The 24,381-nt window shown below is 37.6% G+C and overlaps 1 protein-coding gene across 2 annotated transcripts in view; it reads left to right on the forward strand.

Annotated features, from left to right (window-relative positions):
* Window positions 1-4,554, forward strand: part of DTWD2 (DTW domain containing 2) — a 90,962-nt gene extending 86,408 nt beyond the window's left edge. For both annotated transcript variants that reach the window (XM_065663285.1, XM_065663286.1), the window contains one exon: window positions 934-4,554. In XM_065663285.1, the coding sequence (XP_065519357.1) occupies window positions 934-1,104 (171 nt within the window). In that variant the 3' untranslated portion in view covers window positions 1,105-4,554. The remainder of the gene's footprint in view (window positions 1-933) is intronic.
* The last annotated feature ends 19,827 nt before the right edge of the window (window positions 4,555-24,381 follow it).

A 24,381-nucleotide genomic window follows, 5' to 3' on the forward strand; every position in this document is an offset into this window, starting at 1 on the left:
TATCCCTTAGAATTAGCTCAGTCTCTTTTTCAAAGACAAAATTATCAATTGCTGAAGGGTGCTTCTATAAATGTTGCAATAGCTAAGAGCTTTATAAACATTTATGCACCTTTTAATATCCTCTCTGAGTTAAGTGAGTGCTATTCCCAGCATATAAGATGGTGAATTGAAGTTGAGAGCCATGGAAGTTAAAAATGGAAACATAGTTTGATGCCAAATGTAAGTCAATTGATTTTCCTTTATGCTTGGGAGGCTCACATTTTACTTGGTAGAAACTCAGCTCCTGCTGACTGCAGGATTGCTTTACACATCTGCACACGAGGCCTTGTGATACTGAGTCAGGCAACCAGAAAATGAAGAAATTACAATTAGGAACCACTTGAGATAAATTTGGGTTGTGTGGCTTCATTAGTCCTATGTAATATCACTGTGCAGAAGCAGGGATACAGTCCAGTCTCCAGGACAACTAGGCCTTTATCATGAGCCTCTCCTCTTTTTGTAAAACCTTGCCTCAAGGTATTTTCATGCAAGCACAAACAGCTTAGTTATTGTTACTTATTTTATTATAGCTTGTTAGCTGGGCCACAGTAATTGATTCTAGTCCCTTGCTAAGGTCAAGTTAAAGCCATAACTTAAAGTAATGCAGCTGGGGCTGAAGTCAGGATTGAGTGGGTCCAAGGAAAAGAATAAGGAATAACAGCAGGTAGATGGATGTACATCTGATATAGGGCTTCCTTGTAGTACATCTCTTATTCAGCCATGCCTTTTGTGTCTCCAAAGGTTATACTTTGCCAGTATTTTTAATCCAAATTCTATTTTATCAGCATTTTTAAGTAGTCCTTGAATACAAAACCTGGAATAACTGATGTATCTAAAAGAACTTACTAAAAAGTTGGGTTTTTTGTCTCCCCCAACCCCTTCATCTTTCTGCAGACTATACTACGTCCACTTCAAGCTTTATGCTCTTTCCAACTTCAGCATGGTGCCCAGATCCATCACAGCAAGGAGCATCTTCTCAAGAATGGGTTATATGACAAGCCAATGCCAAAGAATAAACGCAAACTCAGAAGAATGGAGCTTTTGGTGAATAATGTTAAAATATAAGAAAACTGTACTGACAGTACAGTGGGATTCATTTGCACTAGCAAATGAATATGAATCTGGATTTTATACAAACAACTGACTATACTGTAATAAAAACAAACTTTTAGGCCCTTCATAGGCAAGAGTTTGTCTACCAATGTGACAAACAGTAATGAACAAGTGTTTTCATGTTCACAGTAGGCCAGGTGCCTTTGTTCAGGTAATAGAAGATCATTTTCATTTCCTATAGAAAAGAAGAAAACTCTGAGCGTAATTTTGTTATGTTATCTCTTGGGTGTCAAGTATGATCCTCAATATGACTGGATAAATTTACTTTGAAGAAGCTTTTATCAGGACAAAAAAGTAATATGAATGTTATGGAATAGTAAGGCTTCAGCATTTAGAAATATATTGAATTTCTGAACTTCAGGATCTAATTACAGTATGTTTTCAAACTGTAATTCCTTATATTACTTAGTTCAGATGAGCATCTGAATTTGGATAGTTCTTTTTAACTTTGAGACTTTCATTTCTTACATTATTAGAATTGCTTTTTTGTAAATTTATATACATTTTACAATGCAGCCGGGTTTAGTTTGCCTCTCAGACTGAACTTTTAAATTAAGCCTGCATATGTTTTTACCAGAACCTGAACATTTCCAACTTAGAAAAAAACAAGAAAGTGAATGTAGAGAAATGATTTTTGGAATTATAACTCAGGTACTTCACTTTTACTTGAGCAAAAACTACTCTTCCACAAAACAGGACATTTTATAGATGTGGATACCTCATACCCATACCCTAAAGGAATTAAGCCAGCCCAGTGTAAAGAGCTATGTAAGAACTATGATGCAATAAGAAATTATTATGGCTGGATACAACCTACTAATATGATTACAGATCCTTTTGATTTCATGTGTTCTTTAATTAGTTCTGTTTCAACAGTGGTCTAACTGTACCTCTTTCTAATGGGAATCACTAGAAGCAGTAGAATAGGGTATTTTTACAAGCTCTGTAAAGTAATATTTTATTATCTGGAGGGAAAAATAAAGTGAAATAAAGGATTTGGTGTTCCTTTGTTCATCTTCATAAAAGCATCCTTCATGAAACTGATTAAAATGCTCAATGTTTGTCTTTACTGTTGGTTCCACTGTAGGTAACAACATAGAGCTAATTGGGCACTAATTAGTCTTAAATTAAAAACAAACTATCTTTTTCTATGAATTGCAAGTCAAGAAACTACAGAAGTGGGGGATGTAAGCACAACTTATCAATATATTAACTGAAAGCATTTCTGCAATTAACAAGAGAGGTCAAAAATAGGTTGGAGATTAGCTAAGAAGTTTTAGTTAACCCTGAGCTAATAATGACCTTTGGTTTAGGCACAGATTAACAATTTAATTTGGTTATGTTAGCAAAGTTTATATAACCTTTTTCTCTCAGTCTAGATAAATCCTGTATCTGTTGCTGAATTCGGCAAACCTGAATTAGTTTTGACAAATCTGAAGCAAAACAGTCTCATAAGATTAATGACAGTGTAGATGCACTTTCGTTCACGTTGGAACAGAGAAAGGGCATGTTTATTCCTGTAGCAAAACACAGCACAGCAATCTCCTTGATAGCTACGAGTCTGAAGTTGCAGTCTTGTGCCACTTGTGTGCACAGGCTTGTGTGTGGCACTGCCTCCAGTTCTGGGCTTGGCATGGCTCTTGCTGGACTGGGAGTCTGTTTCCTCTGTGCTCTGGGACATGGTCCAAGCATTCCTTAATGAAACAAGGGTATCAGTTAAGCTTTAGTGTTAATGCAGTATTTACATATATGGGCTATATTCACATTTAATGTATATGTTAATTTAATTTACCTTATTTTAGATTCATCTGGAACAGTAGTGTATCTTTTGATCTACATTGTGAAGATTACTTTTCTGGACAGAACACTAAATGTGTCTTTTCATAAAATGTGAGTTTATATTATGGAGAACAGAAAGAAATTTGTATTACAGCCTGAGATTCACAGACATCTGCAAAATGCCTTAGAAATACAGGATCAGAGAAATAGTTGTCTTAATTGAGCTATAATCCTACCTTAAATACTCTTGTGCATGCAGTGCACAGTTTTCATGTTTTTCACCAAAGAACAAATTCCACATGGCTTACATTAAGCACTTTTTAGTTCTGTTGATTCCTCTTGTTCTTCTAATTTTGCTCCTGTGGTTAACAGGATTTGTAGGATGTAATGCTGGATGCATGGAAGACTTTAACTGCTAATTTCCTGTGTTGTACAATACTAGATCAGTCACTATGCAGCAGTTGCTGAAGAAATGAAAAGCAATTCATTGGAAACCTCCAGGCATTTTATTGTCTTAAGTTTTTTGTCTCATCTGAGCTATAACATAGTGATTGTGTAGCTGCAACAGAGTCACGTGAAGTTGAATTTCAGATTTGTTCAAAGCTATTAAACACAGAATTTTTTTTATTTTTTTATTTTTTTTTACATTTTTGGTGGAACTTGTGTGGCTTTAAAAATATACACAGTGTGGGAGGAATTGTTTAGAAAGTTTGTTTTCAGGTCTTTCGTATTCAGAATTTACCTCTAGATACACTACCTCAAATACATGTGTACTTCAAAGTCCAAACTCTTGACGTAAGTTGTGCGTGATGAAGTAGCAGTTTTTGTAAGCAACAGCATTAGAATGAGTTTAATTTGCAATTTTATTTTTTGCTGTAATGGTCAGTCTGTTTCATTTATTACTTACTAAAAGATTAATGTGTGAAATTCACTAGTCTTAACAAGATATTGATTAAAAAGAAAGGAATTTTTTTGCTTCTAATGTTTGGTCCTTTGTCCTTACCCACTTCGTTCTTCCAAATATTGCTACCAAAATGAAATCTCCCTTCCACATGCGACTGTGTCATTCTTTGGGGAACTGGTGACATGGATGAATCATAGAATAGTTAGGGTTGGAAATCAGTCTTTTGAATGCACGAACATGTTAAGTCTTCCTATATTCATAATCTGCAAAGCAAAGTTTAAGAAAAAGACAAAGCTAGAAATCTTTGAAAATAAGAGCAGAACCCAACCACACCTTTTGTTTAGAAAGCTATCAAATTAAAAGTGAAGAGATGCTCAGGGCAAGCATAAATTTATTTCTCTTCAAGATTTTGCTTTCATTGCCTTATAACCCTATTGGAATTCCAGCTGGAAGATGGTGTTACCATAGTACCAAGAAATTACTGTTATATTAGATTCTCTTGAAATAAAAAGAAAACTTTTACACTGATTTCAAAAGGGGCAAAAATTAGTTTAAGACCAAGGGTTTTCTTCTCAACTGTTACATTAGATGAAAAATTGCTTATGCTGCATTATTTTCTACAACATTCCTGCTTTTTTTTTTTTTTTGAAATTTAATTAAAACCAAAACTTTTAAAAAGGGATAGTGGTTTATGCTTTTCTCCTGAGGTTTGTGTTTATTATGCCTACGTATATAAATGCACATAAATTATGTATTTGTTTCTGCATTGAAGCAATAAATGATCTAATTTACTGTGAACCTGTGCCACTGTGTCTCTACAGAAATGAATTTGTTTGCATGTACTGATATCACAAAGAGGTAAGTCTCAGCCTTTTCTGTGCCTTTATAACACTGTTCAGTCAGTTAATAACAAGACGTTGCTTTTCTTACGCCATTTGAAGAAAAAGATTCCTTTGTAATCCAGTGGAACCTGCATGAAGACTAAATTATTATGGCAATTTCTTGGGCATTTCAGTTTCTTCTGCAGTAGTGGCTCACTCCTATTTGCTGCCCACAAACATGCACACCTTCCCGCACTCTAGCATCCCCCAACTACTGCCTCTCCAGCTCAGTACCCTACTAGGACTAATGATTTGAACATCCTGTATCTCATGCACATTTTTTCCTTCCCCACATTGCTGTACTCATCCTAAAGAAAAAGCTATCTCTGTTCTTATCCAGCCATTCCTCATCCCCCTTCCATAAAACCTATGCTTTAGAGACTTCCATAACACTCTTAGTTACCAGGCTCGTTCCTTGTGTTCCTTTTCACAATCCCTATAAAGCCCCAGCACTGCATGTTCTGAGAGCTGCTGCTTTTGTGGTGGGAGGCAGATGACTGGGGAAACTAAAGAGTGGAAGAGAAAAAGGTTTGTGTTTCAAGAAGTTGAGTAAGAGTCCAAGATAAAAGTTGCTTCTGTTGCTAGGGTACAGTTGCTGTAAAGCACGATACTTATCACTATGGTTTGGTGTTCACTTAATACCAGGATTGTCCTAACCTTTTGACTTTCCTGAGGAGTATATCCTCGGGCAGCTGCTTTGTTTTGCTGGTTTAAGATTTACTAAATACTTACTTGGTTCCTTCTATGTTTCCTGAAAGATGCTAACTAGTTTTCTATGTGAGAAGGTACTTTTGTCACTATGCAACAGAAAAATTTGCAATAACTATGGGGCAGCAATGCTTGCAGCACAGTTATGGCTTAAGTTGATGTGTATACACCACTTGATCTGGTTGGACCATGCATTTTGCACATATTCTGTCAGAGATATAAAAGGTAGCAGATGCTCAGCTGGAAGTAGCTTTGAACTGTTTGCTCTGCCCTTCTAAGTAATAATTAAAAACCTCAGTAGCTGTAACAGCCCATATGCTGTGCTGTGGCCTACTGTGTCTATAAGGATAGGTAACATATTTTAGCTTTTATAGCTGAACTGAAACTGGGACTTTATTTGCTATATGAAAGATTATTTTGGGCTTGAATACTGGGGTTTATTCTCAATAAGGAAGTGTATCAAAGAGTACATAGAAAAGATTTAAAGTACCTTAAGTCATATCTACTCCTCTATGTGTTAGTGGAACAGCAACATAGAATATTTGGCAAATTAATAATATATGAACCATTTGCATTTGAACGTGCATCATATTATAAATAATATGTTTGCAAAATACACAATTATTTAAAGTTATCACCATTTTTTAATATGTTTTAAAGGTAAAATAGAATTTCTAGTTTTCTAGTTCCTTATTTTCATTTTCCTGATGAGAGGGTGGCGTATATATATAGTGGATGTGTAGAAAAAGGTACATTTTTAGGGTTTTTCTGATATATATATATATATATATATATATGCTTTTTTAATATGTTTTTAATGAATGTGTTGAGAAATGGGTCACATACTGGTTGTGATTAAGCATTTGAACAATTGAGGTAATTTACATTACATTTGAATCTTTTCCATAATTACTAACAGAAGGTAATGAGGAAAATGTGATAGTGTAGTATGTTAATTTATCAACTTCTGATACTTTGCTCTACTTGAAGTAGTACTCTGCGAGATTATAACTTTATACAAAATCAAGTTCCCTATTCTTTTCTAGGATTAGATAGGGTGTGTTGAGTCAGTGCTAGACATACTGTTGTATGCCAAATGTAGAATCAGAATTGTAACGACTACTAAGTTTAAATGAAAAGGGCATTTATATAATTTTCCCTAGAAAGACTGTGTGGGTTTTATTTATTCCCCCCCCCCCCCCCCCCCCGAGAATGTCTGTGGAGTAGTTTCTATGTTTTTTCTGTTTGCATGCAATAGAGAGTTATGCAGAACTGGAATTTTACTGATCAGTGTTTCATTCTGAACTGTATCAATAATGCTGATATTCAGGTATTAGCCAGTAAAGATTGAACGCTTGCAATTTGTGACCTGTCTCTTTTTCTTTGAGCAGGTATTTGTAATAGACAAAATACATACTTCACTTGACCTTGAAATGGTTCTGCAATTCTTGTTCTGCTTGGCTTTGTTCACCTGTCTGCCCCCATTCAGACAGCAGTTCTCCCCTCTGGGGTTCCTGCTTCTCGTCTCCCTGTGATCAGTGAGAGTTTCACATTCTTTAGCTGTGCAGCCTGAACTTACGTGCCTACCTGCAAAATTAAATCACCCCTACCTCTCTGTTCAGACAGCAGTCATGTTCATTTTTGACCTCATTGTTACTGCTAAGTCACAGGTGATACTTTGCTGAGCTGTTTTGGCACTGTTGGGGCATTATGTGCTTTTGATATGAGGAATGAGAAAACGATGTGAACATCAATTTCTGTTGCAGTTACTGTTTAATAGGGGTTTATCTGAAACAGAAAAACAAACTCAAGTCAGTATTTTCGCATGATAAAGGACAAAAATGAAAGTGTACTTTTAAGGACCAGTTTTTAGACACTGCCTAGGAGCAGGTAACAGGAGGTCTTTGCTTTTGTCCCTTTCACAAAATGCAAGGAAAATTGCAGCCCTTCTGTTCAAGGGAAGAACAGTTCCTTCTTTCTATCTCTAGAGGCATGTGCCACTTCAAAGACAGAGGGAAAGGGTCATGACTATTGTGTAACTCAAAATTGTTGTAACACTGCATTACTGCTGTAAAGGTGAATCTGTGGATAGGTTCAGCCTCTCCTTTAGGATATGTTCCCTTTTAAGCACTTTACCTCAAAAGGATGTTAAAAATCAAGTAAGAAGCATTTACGTAACTGACATCATTGTTGACCTCAGACATAAACCGGCCTGAATTTGTTGTTGGTTTCACTGTGTTTATGAGAAAATGATACCAAAGTCAATGTGATAAATATTTTCAGACAGGGAATTGGGCGTTTCTGATTTTTATTAATTTCTTAAGACAGCTCTAAAATTCAGGCGCATGGGAGAAATTGTTGGAGGAATTGGATAGGATTTGGAGAGATGTATGAGTTTAGACCCTGTAATGTGCATCTACTCTGAGTTCTTAGCACTTTCAATTCAGAAAATTTCTAATGTGAATGCTATAACCTTTCAGAGAGCTAACTCAGTCTTTACATTCTGTTGAAATAATAAAAGAGGTCCTGTGCTGCCCTTTGCAAAGTGTGAACTTTGTGAAGCTTTAGATTGAGTTTTGGAATGAATTTGCTGCAAGTTTTAGAGTTGGATTTTTTGCCCGTAAATTACTAAGTATATTCAGCCTCCAAAATTGCTGAAGCAACCATAGAAGATTTAAGCCTAGTTGCGCCTTGTATATGCTTTCAGTTTTCTTGATGAAACATCATCCTCCTGAATTATATGAATTGTGTCTATTCAATGGCAACAGCTAATTTTCACCCCTTTCATAAGTTCATCTAAAGTTACAGTTGTACTAGTTCTTTTATTTTGAGAAAAATACTGTTTCTTAGAGGTTTGGCAAATACTTATATCAAATTGTATTTATATCAAAATGTTGCTTCTATCTACCTATTTGTATCTATTCATTAATTTTTAGGAACTTTTTCATCTGCACAACAGATTTCCCACCTCTTAGTCCAAGTGATGTTTTTGATGTCTGGCAGGTTAATAGACATTCATGAATAAATGCTTCATACACTATTTCTTTCTTGGGAAAAGAAAATCGGAATGCTTTTGATTAACATTGGAACTTAATAAAGGGGAAAAAATATAATATGACAGGAGCGTTCTGTTGAATGATTCTTCCAGTTAAGTTGATTCCTACAGGGGAATGGCTCCATGAATAATTCAGGTAAGATGGAAACAAGTGCCTTACTGGCCAATGACTCAATGAAGAAATCATGTTGGAACCAAAGCATCCTATGTAAAATGCATGATAGTCTTAATGCTGATGTTTAAGTATTAATAAGTTTTGTCCTGTAGGATAGCTAGAGGTGCAGTAGGGTTGAACCCCAAATAGAATTTGTGTGTTATCACTTCTGAAGCTGTCACAAATGCTGTTTTAAAACAGAATCAAGTGGATGGTCACTGTGGCCTGAAGTAGAACCAGGTTCCAGTTCTCAGGTAAGTGGAACTGGCTTTTAAAAGAGAGCATGGTGACAAAATGTTGCAGATAGGTATGGAAGGGAAGAAGCACGTAGTCCACTCAATGTTGCTCTGCTTCCTGAAGAGTTATATTTCTTTGCGTAATTAATCTAAGCAGGAAGACAAGCAAGCTTTACTAGAAGTATCTTAAAAATGAACTCTGGTAGCTCATGTAAGAAATGCATAGTAAATACCAACTGTTGTGTTTTAATTTCCATATTTATTAAACAAATGTATTTGTTGTGCAAATAACGCCCCAGTCGTGAATGGAGCTTGAGTTATACAGAGGATAAATGACTTATCTGAGAATCTTTGAGGAGCTTCAAAAGGTTGCTTAATTTGTGCATTTTCATTGTGGTGCCGACACATACATAGGCCACTGATTCTTAAGGCTGCAGAGAATGGTATGATGCGATTTCAGGAAAGGAGATGTGATCCCACTGAAATTTAATGACAGTTTTTGGAAAGAGTATCAGTAATTCAGGCTCCCTATAGCTTTCCTTCCAGGAAATTAAAAATATTAATGCCGTATCGCAGGTCAGATTCAACTTCAGCAAACAAAAGCTAGGAAATATGGGCTAAAAATGAACAAGCAAAAGTACGTTTTTGTCCTTAAATCTCAAAAAGTACATGGTTAATCATGATTGTTAGTTAATGATATGATGAAATGGATTTCAGGAAATGTTGTAGACTTACAGTATTTCTTGATGGGTGGGATGTGGTAAGTAGTCATGTATGGTAAACATCATGTGATCATGTTTTTCAAGTTGGTGAGCTATCCAGTGAGCCGCAAGTGCTCAGCAGAGCAGTGTAGGTCAAACTTGTCTTTAGACTTGTTCCTGCAAAAGTACTCAGGGAAATAAAAAAAACCCACAAACTAATTTCAGCATTGAAGAATGTAACTTTTACTGGTGCTTTTTCCTGTTGTCTTAGTAGACTTTTTTCTCAGTAGACTTTTGATTTTGTAGACAAAAGTAGTTGTCTTAGTAGACTTTTGTCTCTCTGTGAAACAGAAATCAGGTCTGTAGTCTTACTAAGGGTTTCTCAAGCCACAATTTATCCGTAGCAAAATTCTCATAAAGTAATTCTAAGAAATTACAAACATTGTTTACGCTTTACAGGAGCATGAGATACTGCAGATACCCCTTCAGAGCTGCTTGGATTTCCTGAGCATTTCAAATTCCTCTGTTGTCTTCCTTAATTTTCAACATCTCCTTTATGCTAGGAATTGTATTCTAACCTCCTTGATGTCTCTTTTTTGACATGCCCTCTTCCCAAAGAAGAGAATATACTGACCCACCTCTCTGAAAGGCTGCATTTAAATATCTTTCCTTTGGTTTTGTCTGACAAGTTGCTAAAAAAAACCCAGTATACCAATTTTCCCAACTAATGAATTATCGGAATCTTTCTCTATTTTTATAAGCCTAGATTTTGATTGGATAGACTTGGGAATTACTTCTGCAAGTGCCTGGATTTTAATTGCATGTAAATTTGTTTTCATTTGCCTTGCTGTACTAACCACTTTCTATTAACATTGCTTTCAAAGATCCATTTTCTTTACTCGAAAGACCTCATATCTCAGTATGAATTTATGATATTTTATGGTTCATAAGGCTGTATCTTAAACTAAAAGTGCAACCTACAATTGTGTGCTGCCATGGCATCTGCTTTCTATAAGCTGTTATTTTTTAAATTTGCTGTTCAGGAAGATTTCACTAATTATCCCATTTGGGACCTCTTTCGTCTTCATGTATGCTGACTGACTTTTTATCAGATCATGACGTGTATAGAGCACTAACTGCTATAAAATACAAAAGCCAGCTCAAGATTTGTTAACAGTGTTATAGTACATGTATGTGGCTGAGTTGTTAAGGTGATGTTGGTGCTCTTTTTTCTTCTCACATAAACCCTGTCCCTTGGTCACTGGTATATTGCTATATATCAGGCGTTGGCTTTGGTTTATACCTACTTCCCTTTGTGAGGATGCTCTAGTGCTGAACACAAACTATAGAAACAAACCTTCCCTTTTCCAGATGGACACAACTGGTACACTCTAGAGGGGCCCAAGTATACTGTGGTGGAGATGCAACTGGCATGCACAGTGCTCAGTGAATTTAGGCATAGAGGTGTAGATATTTACCAGAGTCTTCCAGAGGCAGTTTTTGTGTCAGTTCAGTGTGGTCAGTGAAAGCTCAAGCCTTCTGGAGTTAGCTCCACGTGCATTGCACACCCAGTACAACGGGAAATACTTGATCCTGCCAATGTGAGCGCCAGGAAGAAGGTGGAAAGAGGAAAAGGAAAAACCCAATAACCAGCAGTGATTCACAATACAATTGCTCACCACCTGCTAACTGATACCCAGCCCAACCTTAGCAGTGATCTGGCCTTCCAGGTAACGCCCCCCATTTTATACGCTGGCCACGTCATGCTGTGATATGGAATACCCCTTTGGTTAGTTTGGGTCAGGGGTCCTGTCTCTGTTCCTTCTCGGCTTCCTGTGCCCCTCCTCACTGGCAAAGCATGAGAGACTGAAAAGTCCTTGATCAGGGTAGGCACTATTGAGCAACAGCTGAACCATCAGTGTGTTACCAGAACTGTTCTCAGACTGAAGCTGAAGCACACCACTGCACCAGCTACTAAGAAGAAGAACTGTTACAACTGAACCCAGGACAGTATGCGTGACAATGCTAATGTTGTCAGATTAGTACCTGTTGTGAACTTCCTTAAATAATATAAGGGTCAGTTCGAGAGAATCTTAAAAGGTTAAAACCTTTGTTAAAGATTTCTAAGACCTAACAGTGGAACTTGCTGGAACTGAATGGACCTGTACAATGTACAAAATCTGTTCAACAGATGTGAATTTGACTTATTTTCCCTTTTTCTGCTTCTGAAATGTTTCTGTTTGCAACAGTTCATGCATGTAACAAGCTCATGTCAGTGACTAAAGGTTTTCCATTTTTCCTGGCCTTTTATTGTAGATCTAGATAGCCCTATGTGGCAACATGAAGTATTCTTTTAATACTTGCTGGAAGCATTGGATGCTCACTTCTGAATGTATGTGAGCACTGAAGCTGTTTTAAAAACTTGAGTTTCATGGTGTGCATTTTAAGCGTGATGTTTTAAAGAATGTTGAAAACAAATTTTCATTTTTCAGTTAAGTAGCCCCTTGGTAAAAGAAATGAGAAATAGCAAATAAATTGATTTGCTGTGTAGGGGATGACTCTTGTGTCATGATAGAATGCATTGTTTTGTCTAGAAATAGCAGTATGACACTGGGGAACATAGAGATGGTTAAGAAGCAATATCACTTCAAGGGAAATGTGTTAGTGAGGCATTGGAAACTGTGCAGCTGGGAGAGAAGGAAAATAACAAGGAAATTTCCAGCCAAAAGAGAGGCACTGTTGAAAACTGTCGTAGAGGTTTAGTGCTGCAGAGACAGTACTAATCTAACAGTGAGAAATAGAATTGATTTGGAAGTTGATTTTCCAAGTCGTATATTTTATTTGTGCATGTGAAAATATGTAAACATACACATTAAATATTGTGTGTGATTAGAGAGAGTATGTATACTTTTCCACAAAACCATGTGTAAATAAAAGCTGTAATTTTGCTTTGCGTTTTCTAGAATGTGCTTTTCAACCCCTCAGAATGTATTTTCTGGTGTCAGAAGAATCCCTTTGTGGGGGCTGTGCTTTGTTGTGCACGATTATAAGAACTTTTTAATGTATTTTCAAACAGCATTTACTAGTCATAACCCTAGGTGATTGTTTTGTCCAAAGCAGAACAGCATGATATTGTTATGAATGCTTAGGGAATTGTACACAGAAAGCACATTTTTGGAGTTTTTATAAATTTCTATTATATTTTTTAATTATTATTTTTTTTAAATTATATCTGTCTTCTCATACTGCAAATGATATAGTAATGGAGTTTTTACAGCTACTTTCCAATTTCTCACTTCAATGAGTATAGCTTGAGGGGAAGAGCATCATAAAGCCTTGAGTAAAAGTAAACCTCATGGGCCTTCCATGTCCAACTACTTTTTTACTCTGACACCTGGCAAAAAACTAGTTAAGATACGTTCTACATTGGGTTGAGATTTTATTAGGCACCAACCCTTGCAGTGAGATTTTGGTGTCCTTGGGTTCCTTTGAAAACTTAAGTGTCAAATACTACTTGAGACCTGTGTCCAACTTTATTTCAATTAAAGCTTAGCAACGGTGTCTTAAGATCAAACATACACATAAATTTTTTGGGTAAAGAAGGAGTCATGAAGCAACAACAAGAGCTAAATAAAAATATTACTTATCACCAGAGAGCAAGCTTTGAGACATCCATAGGAAGACTGTTTTAAGTTAAGCTCAAAATATATAGGGAGTATGTGGAAAAAATCACTTTGACAATCTTGAAGCTGTGTACAGCTTTCTAAAAAGGCTCACATAATTATGTAGATGACCCTCAGAACTAAGGGGGGGAAAAACGGATCTGTAAAGCTATTTAGTATTGGAAACCACTTAGCCTGGAGAATAAATCAGGAAATTATTACACCTAGCTGTTTCAAGAAAACTAGCTTCATGATTTTCTTAATCTCTCTGCAGGAAAGAACACATTAACTGAAGAAAGTGTTGGGCTTTGGGGTTTTTTTCACTTTTGTTTTTCATTCGATCCTTGTTCACACAAGAACTGTTTTGCTATAGCAACTTTGCCAGCACCCAGTAGAGTTCATATATAGCTTGTAAGCAATTTTTTATTTTTGCAAAGGTGTATTTTATTTTTGTGAAGGTGTAAACACCTTCTAAGCAAAGATTTTTTTCATGGTTGGATGGAACTGCTCATTGCAGAAGCAGCCATTAGATCTGAGGACAGACTAATTAGATGTCTGCCTTTTGCTACATGATGTTAAGACTTAAACTCTAGCACACCTAAAGTTCATCCAATTCCATCAGTCAATTAGACAACAAAAAAACAGGTCAATTTTACTAGACTCCATGACTCGGGCAGTTGATTATACTGAGAAAACACAGGGCTTGGTGCTTTAGCAGAGGGTTTGCTTTTGTAATTGACTAACTGCTGCCTCCTGCTCTATTGACCTTCACTAATTTGTAGTATTGTCTGTCATTCCCTATCAGCAGTGGAGTGGGGAGGTTCATATGTAAACATCAACATTGCTAAGGTCAGGGGGGACTGCATCTGTCTCTGTAGCTTGTTCATTTTAACTGTATGTAAAGCCAGGCTGCAGGGCTTTCTGCCACTTTGTTCCGCAGATCTATCTAGAAATCTGCAATCTTTGTCACACTGTCATGTCAGTGTTTAAATAATAATGAAATGAATAATGTAAATAGTTCTGGATCATTTAAAAATCTGGTGCTTTCTTCTGCTCCCTGTGCTCCCACAGGGGTGGAGTGGGTCGGTATCGCCTGGGAAGCGGCTCTGTTTCTGTGTATAGGGTGTGCTGGTTTGCCCTGTGTGGTACGGTGAAGTATCACAAAGGGCATCTATACTGTTGTGTTTTGCTATGGGACTCTCTACTGTTAGCATATCATTGAGGAAATTGCCTGAAATTGAGAAAATTGCCTGAAACTTTTACTGTGAAAGGTTGCATAAATACCTTTGAATTGTATTTTTCAATGTTTTGGATGTCTACGTGAAGTAAAAAAGCATGTCAATGATTGCAGGGGTCTGCCAAGATTCCGGCTTTTTAATAAAATAGCTGTGTAGTGTTATTACCAATGCAGCATTTAAACATTTGCAGTTTTTTAACGCTTTGGCAGTCCTACAGTTACAAACATTGTGACAGAAGTGCTATAGGATCACTGTTGTTTGGTAGTTTCTGTATCATCTTATTTCTGCTGCAGCATGATTGTATATAAAAATATTGCTTTTTATTTCCTCTATATACTTATGAAGTTTCGGTTCTCTTTGTGACATTTCCCATAGCCTCGCGTATTTTGGCACAAACCGGTTTTGGTAATAGCCATATTAAATGTCCTTAATTTAATCTCTGTTTAACATAGCAAGCTTTCTATTTCAGCAAATGATCCTTCTTGCTTTGCTGTTTCTTCCTTTTGGATATTCACATCCACTTACTTTATTTTGCCCTTATTTTACCTTGGCTAAGTTGGCATACATGACAGTCTTTTAAGACCTTATCCAAAACTTGTGCTCAGGCTTCTTTTGCTGATATTGCTTAGTCTGAAGCTTTTCAGTAAGTTGCCTAAATAAATAGACAGAAGTCTTGGTGCTATCACTTTATTAGAAAATGACTGCTCCATCTCTGTGAGATGGAGGACCCAAATGTAATTTTTTACTTCCTTGCTCTATATCCTAGTGAGCGGTCCCGATTAATAATCAGTGTAATTTGTGTATCAGTATTCTGAATTATTTTTCATGCAGAGGTTCCAATTTGATTCTTCTCAGGTTGATTTGCAACATTTTTTTTTTTTTTTGCATTGCTAAGCTTTCTTGATTTTCAAACAATGCATATTTGCATTCATAAATCCTATTGACATGATATCAATCAGCAATAAAAGTGACATTTTCTTCCTACTAGAGTTTGAGAAAGAGAATACAAAGTAAGTGTGTTTTCTCTTACTCTGAGTAAGAAGTATAAAACCAAGGGGAACATATTCCTCAAGTTCTAGTTGTAAGGCAGTATTGAATGTGTGGAAAACTGGTGAGTACAGTAATGGACAATCAACTTCTGCAAAAGTTTATGAAAGTGTTTTTAGTAACAGTGACCTACCTGATCCTCCCTCCAGCCTTGCAACTTCAAAATGATCTTCAGAAACCAGTGCTGACCTGTACAGAATGCTGAGAAGTGCTAAAACCTGTTCTGCACATTGTGATGACTAATTGAAAGAAACAGCTTGATGAATTTTCTAGGTTAGTAGTCTGGCTTTTGTAGGGAAACCACATTACTGGAGCACAGCAAGCTGAGACCAAAAAGTTATTGCCTCTAGCAGTGGATCTTTGATCTGGCTCTGACTGATGTTGCATAGCTGTGAATTCCTCAACGTGACGCAACACCAGTTCCGAGCTGTAGTACTTGCAATTCTGGATGATGAAGCAGAAACATAATATGTGTATATATTTAATCCTGCAGCTGTGCTACACTGCATTTCCTTAAGCTCATGTTCATGTTTATTCCTTTCGCTGCCCTCTTCAGTAGAACAGTGCAGTTTGTGAATTTGAGAGCCCTAATGGTGATAGCTCTTCTTCAGTGTGACCAAGTATCAGTCAAGAAAGTGTAGATGAAAGAATGGAAACTAATTGATGCCCTTGGAAACTGCAGTAAAATACCATCATCCTGTGTTAAATTTGCACATTATAAGAGTGCTAAGAGAATGCAAATTTCCCACAGCTCTCTGAGAACTGAAGAAATGGGGCTGAGATCAGCCATGAAGGATGTTGTAAATTCCTCATACAGCTAGTGGGAAGAAGGAAAATCCTCAAGAAGTTTGTATCCTAACAGTTACATATAAATTGCACATGCTTTCTTGGATGTTGTTCCTTACAACAGCCAGATAATACCTAGCTCCCTGCCTTAGCAACATTGCTGTTGTGATGTGCAGATAAAGAGTGAAAATAACTGAAGACAAGGTCAACCCCAAAATGAAAAAGCATTCACTTTCAAGAAGCCCTTTATTCCCAGATAGAAGGGAAAGTTTTTTTCCTGCTTCATCTTAGTGACAAGTAGCTGAAACCAAGAGTAAAGGAGAGGGAGAGAGACGGTTAATTGGATTAATTCAATTTGGCCTGTATTTCCAAGATCTGATCAAAGACTGGCTAAATAATTTGAGGGGAATTGGTTTGTTGTTTTGTTTTGCTTTAAAAAATATTAATTAAAGCTTGTAAGAAAATTGTCACAACCCCCAAATCTTATGAAATATTGTGTGAGGTCTGGGTGCAACACTGATACAGAATGCAAATAAATAATACTTTTTTTTTTTTTTTTTAATGCAGTGCATTTCATCAAGAATAACTATAAAGTGCTTGCAAATGATTGTGGCTTATACACAAATCTATATGGTTTTGGCAGAGGCCAAAAGAGTGTAATTCCCATCTTAGAAAATTACTTGGAAATTTCTGATATTAGATTGTGGGGCAAAGGTGGCAGTAGCCAGAGGAAGAGCTCAGCTGAAGCAGGAAGTCAGGGGGTTCTTGAGAGGCTGACAACAGGACTGGGAGAAAGGAGTCTATGAACGCAGACTAGTGGGAAAGAAATAGCAGTCGGGAGTGAATGGCTGATACTTAGTGTTAGAAAACTCAAGAGGATGTGATGCTAATGTGAGTAAGTGACTGTGCTTTTCTCAGGTAAATAGGGCTGTTTAGTAGTAGGAGAAAATTCCCTGTTCTGCATTATGGGATAAGCAAGTGGGAAATTTTACTTTCAGGTTCATGGAGAATCACTGAAATTTAGAGGTAAAAAGGGCAAAAACTAGCTTATTCAGAGAACCTGGTAATCAGGCCACTACATCCCATTAGAGAGGAATCAAAACAGATGAACCTCCTAAGTCCGCTTTCCAGATTCTCATTAAGTTGATTTGTTGAGTATGCTGATTTTCTTATTCTCTTTTCTTATTAAGTTATTAGAAACTTCAGGAGAGAATGTTAGTATTTTAATAATCTTTATGCTTCTATGCCAGAGATCCCCAGCCTTTTTCACATAGAGAAATACACTGTCACAGAGCACTGAATAAGTCAATACTATACTTGGGAAAAGAAAAAAAACCCAACAACTGGAAAAGTGCAGGGAGATTATGAGAGTAAAATGCAAACTTCAAATGTACAAGCAAATTTTGTTGTAGTGTGCTGTTTTATGTAAGTGTTGTCTTGCTTGGCTGGAAGTAAATATGATATGTTATGGTACAATGAAATAGTGCTGCTTCTTTATAAACCCAGGGATTAAGTCTACTGCCTTGCTTCTCTGGTCTTCTCATCCACGAACAGAGGTTTTGAATAGAGGATGCAGCCATGGCCTTGCCTAAAAACTCACATTTCCCGAGAATGTGATATACTTGTTCCACAGTGTCGGAATCCCCTGAGCTGCTGAAGGCTTGTACAAATGAGATAAAACCAACTGGAAGCAAGTTCATCTGTGATGAGAGAAACTGAATGCTGCCGATGGCTGTGGTTATAGGGTTTTTGTACCTGTGACTTTCCACTCTCTATGGGCCTGCTTTTAACTAATTGTGATGCTTTGACTAGCTCAAATGTTCAACTATGACCTTGGCTTGCCCAACAAAGAGTCAAATGGGGTCGATGAGCAGGGAGATATGTTGTCATGGTCTCAACAAGTTTCTGTTGACTTACAGTACAAGGATGCCCTGAGGCATAGTCTTTAAGAGATCCAGGATGTTTGGGTTTTTTGCCTATGTGTTTTTTTTTGTTTGTTTTGTTTTGTTTCTTTTTGGGTGTTTTTTCCTCTTTTTTTTCAGTTTTCTAAGTAGAATCCTACAATTCTTGTTTTTAGCCTGAGTCACCAGCATTAAATCCTTGCCTTTATCATACACATTTTCTCTGTAGTTCAGTTTGGGCATTGCAGCAGATAGATAGGCAGATACGGTGACCTTAAACATTCCTGTTCAAAGAGGTCCAAGGTCACCCAGAGGCGTTCACTTCATTCTCACCACTGCTCAGATATCACCCATGACCAAGCTACACTGGCTTATGTAGCAGGTAATGTCATGATAGTAATCAAATGAAGAAATATGTGTGTATTTCTTGTCTTTCTCTTCCTCACCACAAATGGGTATTTGACCTCTGTTATTTAATGACCAGTTGTACCCAATTATGTTATTAAAACCTCTGATGTGTTGTTACTCATTATCAAGGATTTCTCTTTTTAGCTTCTTGATCTTCCCCATGAAGCTAGAATTGACAGGACTTGGCAGATCTGGGCAAAATAGAGACCACCTAGTTCAGTACTGCCATCCTGTTGGGCAGATGGGTCTGTAGTACCTGCCCCGTTCTCCACTTGACCCGTCACTTTGCTTCTGCATTGCATCAAAGTTCCTAGATCTTTCTGGTCTCCTGAATGCAGACTTGGGATCAAGGCTGAAAATACAGTGTTGTTTGTCCCCCTTTACTACTAGTGAAAAGTACAGTTGGGAAAGCATCTGTTTGGATTGGGGTAAGAATACATTTAATCACTGTTTTGTCTGTACAGGTGTTAGGAAGGGAAATAAGAAACAAGCCTGGTGCAGTGCAGTAGGGGTGATTATCCAGGAGGTGGCAGCTGAAGTATTTCGTTGCAGTAAGAGTGAAAAACAGCCTGTGACTAGCTGACTTGGCTTCTGACTCTTTACAAGGGAAAAGGCAGTAATTCGTTAACACTGTGATAAAAACAAAAGTCATAATGTATGTGTGCTTTTATCCTACCACCTCAAGCATTCATCGCAGCCTTTGAATTAATTCTGGATACTGTTGTGCAATGGTATTCAGAATTAATTCCAAGCTTGGCGAAAAAATGCTAGTTTGCCATTTTATGCCATGCTTTTTATTTTTTGACTGACTTGAAAGTTGTCAGATAAATTCTGGGCTTTTGGTGGGGTGGGGCCATGTTTTGGATTTTTTTGTCATGTTTTGTTTTGTGTTCTTCCCAAAGCCCGGTGTTCAAACTTGTTGCACTTGGCGTGCCATAGGCAGTCAGAATATGATTTTCATCATGGCAGTGATTTTAATCTTGCCAGTTGGGGTTAAGTGGTGTCCACTTAGCTTCCACCTGACTAACAATATTGTCTATATATAAATAAATAGGTCCAAAATTCCTATTAAGTCTACAACCTGAGTAAGAAGAAATTACAGCAAAAATCCATGGGTAGCTCCTGACTATATTATCCCTTATTGAGCAGAAGCTTTAAAACAAAGGCCATTGCTGACTAGCCTATTAATGATATGGAGAAGATGACTCAGTCACTTGGGTTAAGTGGTTAGAAAACAACTAGCTACAGCTGGCCTCACTTCTTTTTATGAAAAGAAATTACACAGACAGCTGGAATCAGAGGTGTTTGAAACATTTGCACCCTTAATAAGCTGGAACAGCTAGCTGGGGATTTCTAGCTTTTGATTAAATGTTTGTAGCAGCCAGCCCTTCTACTGTACAGATTAAAAAACGGCAGGTGTTGATTTTTCTTCCCGAGGCAGCAAGTGAAAATATAGTTGTATTCCCTATTAAATTCAAACTATCAACCCCCCCCAAAAAAAAACCCACACCAACACAAAAAACCAACCCAAAACCCAACACCCCAAGCCCCAAACAAGCCCCCCAAATACCCCCAAACCCAATCAAATCCCAAACCTAAACCAATGCAGATGCTGCTGCCTGAAGAACCCTTACTTCTTCACCAGTCAGAAAGATATCACAGATTCTAGAGAAGAGGGCTTCAATCCTGTAAGGTCCCTAGCACTTGAAGCTTCAAGGCCTGCCTTTGAACACAGGCCTAAGGATGTGTTTAAATGTCTTCTAGGGTGGGGTAAGATCTTTTCCTGGTCTACTTGCAGACCTGTGCTGCCTTGTTGGACATGATGATCTTAATTCCACCTCAGTGGATGCAACAACAGCAGTGCAGACTTGGAAAGCTGTGTTACTCAATCAGGTATCTCTTAATAGGAAAGTCTTGGTGGGTGAATAGCAAATATGTTATTCAGTCCCTGCCAAGTTTCTCAGTCAGTTATGAGCAGCATATGCCTGTCTTGACCTCAGTTATTTGCAAGTGTTCTTAGAAAAACCTGTATGAATTAACTGGGAATGATCTATGGTCCAGAACTGATGGTTTGACAAACAAAGTTTAATTGAAGTTTCAGAGTCCTTTATAGCTAAGTTTTAAAGAAAATTATCTATATTTGGGAGAATTGAAGTTATTAAATCATCTTGGTTTCCATTTGTCTACAGTGAAAGGTACATGCTGGTTACACCTGGGCCTTCAGCAATGTAAAAGTGCTTTAAGTGAGACTCCTGAGACAAGTTCAAGAGCGACAGCATGGATACAAGGCATGCACACTCACCTGCCTATGCTTTAGGTATGTAGTTAGGTCACATTTTGGAGACCACTGGCATGGTCTCCGAAAAACAGGAATGGGTGGAGTATACTCCTAGGTGCTATGTGAATTCAAAGCCTGTGCTTCAAGGGTAGATTTGTAAGGATGTTGAGGGGTTGTGTCTTCTACACTCTGTTCTTGTTAGCAACGCTTGAGACTGGGCATGTTTGACTGTAAGTGATGGAGCTAGAAACATCATGTGTACCTCCAGCCCTAGACTGAACCTTTCTTTGGGCCAAAAAGGAGGTCTGGCTCTCCTCCAGAAAATGCAAGAGATCAGAATAAAGGCTGAGAAATACCTGTTCAGTCACTGAATATTTCTTCAAGCCTGCCTTGCTCACCTGCAAATTCCAATTTGTTTCCCAGCATTGTTATTTATTTTATTTTATTTTTTAGCATTTTTCCGCTTGGCAAATATTGGTAGATGAATAAATGTTTTTACATGAAACAGCTATTGAAGAGATACAGAGCAGCACCTCTGTAATACCACATCTTTCCATAAAAGCTTTTTTCTTTCCTGTCAGGGCCATTGGACTTGGGTAAGAGACAGACCCAGGCTGATCCTCACAGCTCTTTTCTGGTGCTGAAGTGGAATTTGTCTGTGTGTTGCAGACTTTCCAGGGCATGAGCTGTAGCTCCATACTGGAAATACAGGTCCTAAACAGCTTGATACGTACCCCTTTCAGTGCTGTTACAGCATCAGTGCACAGGAAAAACTGATAGAAACAAAGCCTGTCACCTGGGGCACTATTGTAGCCAGACACTCAGATTTCGTGTTTGCATTTGAAAGTTTATAGTAGCAGAATATATTTCTGGTAAAGTTCCCTGCCCTCCTAAAGCTGCTCTTTGTCAGGAGATTTCTTTTAGCTCAGCTACTGGTTATCATTTTAAATGACCTGTGTCACTGAGTGGAAAAGCAACAGAGAAAAGGATTAATAAAGAAACTTTGTTTCTTGGGTTGCTTCCTGTTGAAGTTTAGTTTACTTTTTTGATGAACCAAGCCTTATTTTATCTTTAAAAATTTCCAGCAAAACAGTAACCATTTCACTGTGAGTTCTGCCAAAAAAAATATTCCCACTGTTTTATCTTGTGAGGTAAGCTAATGTTCCATATACTTTGTTTCTAAATACACTATCATAAAAAGACAGTCTGTATCCAACATGAGTTTCAAGTATCCATGCATTGCTGCAAGAGACAACAAATGGTTTGAGAGTATTTTTTGCTCTCATTTCTGGAGTTAACCCTACACCACACAGGTGTGTGGTTTTATTTTGTAGTGGGTAAGGGGAAGTACAAAAAAGAAAACCAGCTTCAGTTTCATTTGTGGCATTACGTGTGCTGTGATAGGTCACAATAAAATAGTAAATGGATGAATTAAAGCTGATGAATTAAATTGACAAAACAAAAGCCATGTGCAAATTCTCATCCTTTTTTATTCTGTAGCTGTGAAAGCCCCAACTTAATATAAATGTACCAAACAGTGAGTCTCAGTAGAAGGCTTTGAACAGGAAGGTACTGAAAATGTTGGCTGTACAGGGGCATCCTCTGCTCTGGCAAGCAATTTTTGCTTTCTGCAAGGAAGGACAATAAGAGTGTTAACTGTAGTGAGTAAATTTTTCCTGCATGACTTATTACTTGTGGCCTTTTGTAGTACCCCTTTAGCAACTGCTACATGACATGACCTTTTCAGCGTATTTATCAGTACCAGCCTTATGGATGATGCAGTTGTAACTGTGGTCGCTGGGGGGAATAACCAGTTTTGGAGCCTGTTCCAAAACCGGGGTACTTTGAAACAGTTGTGTCCTGGTGTATGTCTGCCTGACTTTTGCTCTGAAGCCCTGACATACAATTGTGAGGCACAACTGTAATTCCATAGCAAGAACTGTGAAAACGAACTTTAAACTAAAGAACAAGCAGGCTGCATCTGATGAAGAATGAATGCTAGTTTCAATAAAAGATGCAGAATTACAGCATCCTACTATCTGTTTTAGTAATATACATAGAGATGCATTTATGAGTCTTGTTCCCAGAGCAAAATTAGTAAAGAAAATTATCTAGAAAATGTTTGAGTATCGATGTGAATTTACTGTTTTAGAGGCTAAAGTAGACATTTATGATGCAATACATTGTCCTCCAGCAAAATGGCTTTTGATTTTGTTGAATGGTCTTTCTTTTTGCACTTTGTTTCTCCACAGAGATTATTCTGTGGTTCCTGTTTTAGGGAGTCTTACCTTTGAAAGGCAGAGGATGTTACATTTGAGCAGTATATTAGACTTGAGGGATATGCTGTCTTATTAAATTCGTTTCCTAATACTCCACCGTGGCATTTCTTGCACACGTCTATCAAACTTTAGATATTACCAGAGTATACGTTTGTACTATTGAAGATAGTAACAAAACTTTTGTTAATTTCAAAGGTGTGGGGTCAAGACCTGAGTGAACTACTTGTACTGATTCAGGGGTTCTGCCTTTTACTGTTGAAAGGGCATGCACTGTGCCCCATTTGCACAGAAAAGAATAATTCTGTCTTCCCACATTAATCCATTTACAGAAAAAAACCTAATAATGTGTCTACGTGAGTTCATGTGTTACATTCCTGGCACTGTTTGGCAGATTTTATACTTCCTCCCAGACCCTTCAGATCTTTCACTGGCAAATATGAATAAGCAAAGAGAGATTGTAACCTATAGGCAGATGGGAATGAGACAGAAGAATGCTGCAATTTGCTGTTTGGGATACTGGAAGAAGGAAAAATATGATGCTTAATCAATCACCTCCTTTTAACCTGTAATTTGTAATGGAACACAATTTGTGTATAATGTCAGTGACTTAAGCCTTGCTATTTGAACCAATTTTAAGCAGTTATTCCTGATAGAGTTGATAAATTTCTTAGCACATTTTGCATTTCTTAGTATATTTTTATTTTATTTTTTTCTCATCTTCTCTTTTATGACGATCCTGCAGGACTTGAGATTTCCACTGTGACTTAATTACTGGCATTAGCACCTGTTTTTGAGACTGGAGACTTTCCAGGACAGGAACTTATTTCATAGCAGGTGCTGCATCACGCGTCTGTGAAATCTGGGATGTGAAGGTGAAGAAATTCCCATTGTGTGCTTTTCTGAAGCTTTAATTTTTCCATTGGTGTTGATAAATAATACTCTTTTCCCAGTGTCTTCTCTCAGAAGTCTGTTACAGCTCCTGCTGACCATGAATCATAGAATAACAGAATAGTTAGGGTTGGAAAGGACCTTAAGATCATCTAGTTCCAATCCCCCTGCCATGGGCAGGGACACCTCACACTAAACCATGTCACCCAAGGCTTCGTCCAACCTGGCCTTGAACACTGACAGGGATGGAGCATTCTCAACCTCCCTGGGCAACCCATTCCAGTGCCTCACAACCCTAACAGGAAAGAATTTCCTCCTTATATC

The sequence above is a fragment of the Lathamus discolor genome, chromosome Z (genome assembly GCF_037157495.1).
Source record: "Lathamus discolor isolate bLatDis1 chromosome Z, bLatDis1.hap1, whole genome shotgun sequence".
Lineage (NCBI taxonomy): Eukaryota > Metazoa > Chordata > Aves > Psittaciformes > Psittacidae > Lathamus > Lathamus discolor.